This window comes from Sapajus apella, unplaced genomic scaffold (assembly GCF_009761245.1).
Source record: "Sapajus apella isolate SASKATOON/1434 unplaced genomic scaffold, GSC_monkey_1.0 scaffold15, whole genome shotgun sequence".
In the NCBI taxonomy this organism is placed as follows: domain Eukaryota; kingdom Metazoa; phylum Chordata; class Mammalia; order Primates; family Cebidae; genus Sapajus; species Sapajus apella.
In genome coordinates, this window is record NW_022436955.1 from 32,021,543 (window position 1) to 32,027,128 (window position 5,586).

The following is a 5,586-nucleotide window of genomic DNA, read 5'->3' on the forward strand; positions in this document are numbered from 1 at the left end:
CCCACACCGGCTGGACAACACCTGCTCCCCACACCTGCTGGACAACATCTGCTCCCCACACCAGCTGGACAGCACCTGCTCCCCACACCTGCTCCCCACACCTGCTCCCCACACCGGCTGGACAGCACCTGCTCCCCATACCGGCTGGACAACACCTGCTTCCCACACCTGCTCCCCACACCGGCTGGACAACACCTGATCCCCACACCTGCTGGACAAGGGCTGGGCCTGATTGCTGGGGAGTGTGCAGCCCTCCGAGTTTGATCTGTGGAGTGTGCATGGGAGCCCCCCCAGAACCTGATCCACCAGCCAAGGGACCCAGGGTGCCTTCAGGCTGTGCCATGAGGCCCAGCCACCTACTGAGCTAGAGCTGAGCTGTGGGATGCGGCCACGAGACGGGGCTTTTGAGACAGAGGATGGAGACCACACAAGGTTGACCAGTGAGGCTGGGGAGGGTGGCAGGGCCTCCCTGCAGGGGCATGGTAAGAGGTGGGAGTGGTCTCTCTCCTGACAGCAGGGTCAGCCCTGGAGGTGGGTTTTATCCTAAGGTAGGGATGGGGCTTCTCTGAGTCCTTAAATAACAAGCAGGTCTCTGGGAGTCGACCCCTATGGCTCTGCCTGCAGCCTCACCTGGAGCACCAGGGCCTGCGCCTGCTGCCCAAGCCCCAGTCCCAGCTGCTGTCCTCTCCTCCCTGCTGAGTCTGAGCTCAACCTCCAGACCCCCGAGGGTCCGGCTGACGCCTGCGAGGGGATCCAGGACCAGATGGCGTCAAACATTCCAGCAGGGCCACGCCAAGCCCAGCAGCTGCACAGATCATAAAGCTCTGGGCATGAGGCTCGGGCAAGCCTCACACTTTCCTCTCCCTCCCGGAAAACTGGGCAGTGTCTCTGTCCCTCAAGGGCCTCTGAGGAGGCTCAGGCAGGGAAGTCCTCCCAGGCCTCTCCAAATCTTCCCACCCCCGCTCTGCCCCTGGCCTGGCTGGGCGCCTGCCCTCTCCCACTGCTGATTAAACTGTTTCCAGTCGCGCCTGGGGCATGAAATATTTACAGAACACAATGCCAAGGGCCTGGGAACAGACAGAACCAGCTCCACAGAGCAAAAGGGAGGCCCGGGATGGGGACCACGACAGGGAGATGCCCACCCAGCCCCAACCACACATCCTGGAGGGGTTTGGACCTACCTGGGGCTCCAGTGTCTCCCAGCACTCCGCCACACTGGGCCCCTCCCCAAAATGCTTCTCTGTACCCCTGAATTGTACCTGTGATCCAAGATCAGTGCCTGTGCTGGGCACAGTGACTCAACCTGTAATCTCAGCACTTTGGGAGGCTAAGGCAGGAGGATCGCTTGAGCCCAGGACGTTGAGGCTTCAGTGAGCTGTGATGGTACCACTGCCTTTAAAAAAAAAAGGCCTAGTACAGTGGCTAATGCCTGTAATTCCAGCACTTTGGGAGGCCAAGGTGGGCAGATCACCTGAGGTCAGCAGTTCAAGACCAGCCTGGCCAACATGGTGAAACCCCCATCTCTACAAAAATGCAAAAATTAGCTGGGCACAGTGGCTCCTGCCTGTAATCCCAGCACTTTGGGAGGCCAAGGCAGATGGATCACGAGGTCAGGAATTCGAGACCACCCGGGCCAACACAGTGAAACCCCATCTCTACTCAAAATACAAAAAAATTAGCTGGGTCTGGTGGCAGGCACCTGTAATCCCAGCTACTCAGGAGGCTAAGGCAGGAGAATTGCTTCAACCTGGGAGGCAGAGGTTGCAGTGAGCTGAGATTGCGCCATTGCACTCCAGCCTGGGTGACAGTGCGAGACTCCATCTCAGAAAACAACAAAATAAAATACAAAAGTTAGCTGGGCATGATGGCAGGCACCTGTAATTCCAGCTACTAGGGAGGCTGAGGTGGGAGAATTGCTTGAACCCAGAAGGCGGAGGTTGCAGTGAGCCGAGATCACCCCACTGCACTCCAGCCTGAGCGACAGAGCAAGACTCCATTGTGCTAACCAACCCCGTGTCAGCCTGACAGACTCCATCTTAACCTTCACCTCACCCTTCCTGCCATTTCTCCCTTTAGTGCATACCTGGGTCATGCTGTGCTTAGAGCTCTAGAGGCATATAACCATCGTAAGCAGATCCTGCCTGGCAGGCCCACCTGCGAGTGTGAATACCCTCTTGACTGGTTGCATGGCAAGTACCAAATACCCGCCTTGGTAACCAGCAATCATGGGAACCACTGGTGTGTACCCTCCTTAGCAGCCAGCAATCATGGGAACCGCTGGCGTGTACCCTCCTTAGCAGCCAGCAATCATGGGAGCCGCGGGTGTGTACCCTCCTTAGCAGCCAGCAATCATGGGAGCCGCGGGTGTGTACCCTCCTTAGTAACCAGCAATCATGGGAACCGCGGGTGTGTACCCTCCTTAGCAACCAGCAATCATGGGAACCGCTGGCGTGTACCCTCCTTAGCAACCAGCAATCATGGGAACCTCTGGCGTGTACCCTCCTTAGCAACCAGCAATCATGGGAGCTTCCTGCCGCCTAGTTACCAGCCTCCTCATCTAACTTGCCTGTTCTGCTTCTGTAAATTCTGCTTCAGCAAGGCTCCCCCTCCCCTTTCTTAAGCAAAGTATGAAAAGGAATCAAGCCCCCTCCTCGGGGCCGAGAGATTTTCAGCTGGAGCTGACTCTCGGTCGCCAGCAATAAATGACTCTCCATTGGAACTCAGCATGGCGCTTTCCTTCTGACTAGCTCGGGTATAACACCATCTCAGAAAAAAGAAAAAACTGCCCTCCGCAGAGCACCCTGAGCTAGGGGGGAGCCTGTGGGATGCTTAGAGCCGGATGCTGAAAGGCCAGAGAGCGACCTTCCACCTGCAGCTGGCAGAACAAGGGATCCCAAAGATGCCTGCGTCCCAGTCCTCAGAACCTCTGAACGCAGGACCTCAACGGCAGAGGGGAGGCGGAGTCCAGGCAGATGAGGAAATGGGGGCTGCCCTGTAGCTGATCTTTACCCAGGGAGGCTGGCCTGGATTAGCCGGGCAGGCAGCCAGGATACAGCCACAGGGTTACCGTAGGAGGAGAGGGAGCAGGATTGGGGGTGTGATAAAGACCCCAACCCACGGCTCTGGAGATGGAGGGAGAGGACCCGAGCCCAGGAAGGCAGGCACCTGGAGCAGCTGGAAGAGGAAGCAGATCCTCCCCAGAGTGCCCTGGAAAAACGCAGCCAGCCTGCTGCCTCCACCACCTCCCAGGAGGGCGGTGCCCGAGAGCCCGTCCCCCGGCCTGGTCCCACAGTCACACCCACTCAGTCGTCTGCTGGAGAAGGTCTCTTCCTCCTCCCTGGGGACCTTCCTTTCAGTGGCTCTTCACCCTCCAAAACCCCACCCACGTTTGACCAGTGGCCTTTGGGGACAGGTCTCTGAGTGTTTGCTCCACATCCTGGTCTCCTAAATCGCAGGCACAAGGATGGACATGGCCCCGCAGGGCAGGTGGGTGGCACATCACCGGACGAAGGATCCGCCGCCACCCTTGTTGCCCAGGCTGCAGCTCGGCACGTGGCCTGGCTGCCCTCTGTTCAGAGGACACAGGACAGCAACGCAGTCCTGGCCCAGCTCAGACCCGGCGGTGGTTCCCAAAGGAGCCCCAGCCCTCCCTCTGCAAATGGGTCCAACCCCGCGGGGGGCAGTGGAGGGCGGTCAAGGAGGCTGAACCTCCCAGGCTGCCACAGCCTCAGCAGCCAGGAAACATGCCTGGAGCCTGCAGGAACAGGTCTGAGCTTCCTGAGGGGCACCTGGGGCCCACCCACTCCCTGTGGCCTCTCAAGGGACACAGGGAATCCACACCCAAGAGCCCCCTTGACCCCCATAGCCCCTGCAATACGGATTAGAAAAGATTCTGAGCTTAGCTTGGGGTCTATAAATGAAAATAAGAAACTTTGATGGCTGGGCGTGGACGCTCACACCTGTAATTCCAGCACTTTGGGAGGCCAAGGAGGGCGGATCACCTGAGGTCAGGGGTTCAAGACCAGCCGGGCCACGATGGTGAAACCCCACCTCTACTAAAAATATGAAAAAGTGTAGCTGGGCATGGTGGTGCACGCCTGTAATGCCAGCCACTTGGGAGGCTGAGGCATGAGGATTACCTGAACCTGGAAGGCAGAGGTTGCAGTGAGCTGAGATTACGCCACTGCACACCGCACTCCCACCTGGGCGACAGAGTGAGGCTCTGTCTTAAAAAAAAAAAAATATTTCGGGACCCCTCATCTTTCATCCCGGGCTGTTAAAGGTGAGGAAAGCTGTATGAATTTTGGCCCCAAACCAATGCCCACACCCTCCCACCCTGGAAACATGGGCAGGGTCCCCAGCTTACCTTGGAGGCTGCGCCAGGAGGGGCCAGGCACCCAGGGCAGCAGCAGCAGGAAGAGCAGGTAGACCAGCGAGAGTCCACTGAAGCGGAGCAGGCAGGCTGTGGGGAGACGGGGTGAGGGTCAGCTTCGTAGCCAACAGAGGACAGCCAGTCCCCGCCCCAGAGGAGAGCGCACCCTCAGCCCCGCTCGTCACATCCTCGAGGCCGTGTATTCCGTGAGTGCCGCCCTGGGCTGGAGCCTGTGAAAGCCACCTCGCGCCCCCATTCACATCTCACATACATCATGCCATAGGCCCCAGCCTCCCGTGCAGGGCGCTGAGCTTGTCACCCATCTTCCTTCCTCGCTTTTCTTCCTTTAAAAATGCTTTTCTTGGGCCAGGTGCGGTGGCTCACACCTGTAACCCCAGCACTTTGGGAGGCCAAGGTGGGGGATCACCTGAGGTCAGGAGTTCAAGACCAGCCTGGCGGACATGACGAAACCCCATCTCGACTAAATAAACAAAACTTAGCTGGGCATGATGGTGGGCGCCTGTAATCCCAGCTACTTGAGAGGCTGAGGCGGGAGAATTGCTTGAACTTGGGAGGTGGAGGTTGCAGTGAGCTGAGACTGCACCACGGCACTCCAGCCTGGTGACAAAGCAAGGCTCCGTTTCAAACAAACAAATGAACAAATGCTATTCCTGCACCCAGCGCCCATCTGGGAGCTCTCCAACAGGTATGGGGCAGTGGGTCATGGCATGCCCTCAGCTCTGCGTGGCTGCAGTAACTGCAGTCCCTACGCGGTGTCCTGTGGCTGCCTCCTGCCTCTCCCAGAGGGTCCCGGACCTGGTTCCCACCCTCACCCTGAGAGCCCAGCGGGGACTGGCACCTGTGGCCCCAACCACACAGCTCCCCGCTCCCCTCCGGGCTCTCCCCTGGCGCCTGCGCTGCTCTGATGGGGTCTGCAGTCAGGAGGCCACGCCTGCCACGGGCTAGCCAGGCCCGCTTCCTCCTAGGAACATGAGATTTTTCAGGACATGAGGGATGGAACCCCTCGCCAGGGCCCTGGGGGACCACTCAGCCTTTCTGGGACCACCAGGGATGACACCAGGCCTGGAAAGGCGTTGCATGCTGCCTGAGAGGCTCCAGCAGGCCACCCCCACCCCCTACCCTGCACCCCCCACCCCCTACCCTGCACCCCCCACCCCCCACCCCCCACCCTGCACCCCGTACCCTCTACCCCC

The 5,586-nt window shown here is 59.2% G+C and overlaps 1 protein-coding gene across 8 annotated transcripts in view; it reads right to left on the minus strand.

Moving 5' to 3' along the window:
• The window catches only part of PIEZO1 (piezo type mechanosensitive ion channel component 1), a 70,310-nt gene that overhangs the window by 30,351 nt on the left and 34,373 nt on the right, over window positions 1-5,586 (minus strand). For all 8 annotated transcript variants that reach the window (XM_032284678.1, XM_032284673.1, XM_032284674.1 and 5 more), the window contains exon 2: window positions 4,367-4,462. In XM_032284678.1, the coding sequence (XP_032140569.1) occupies window positions 4,367-4,462 (96 nt within the window). The remainder of the gene's footprint in view (window positions 1-4,366; window positions 4,463-5,586) is intronic.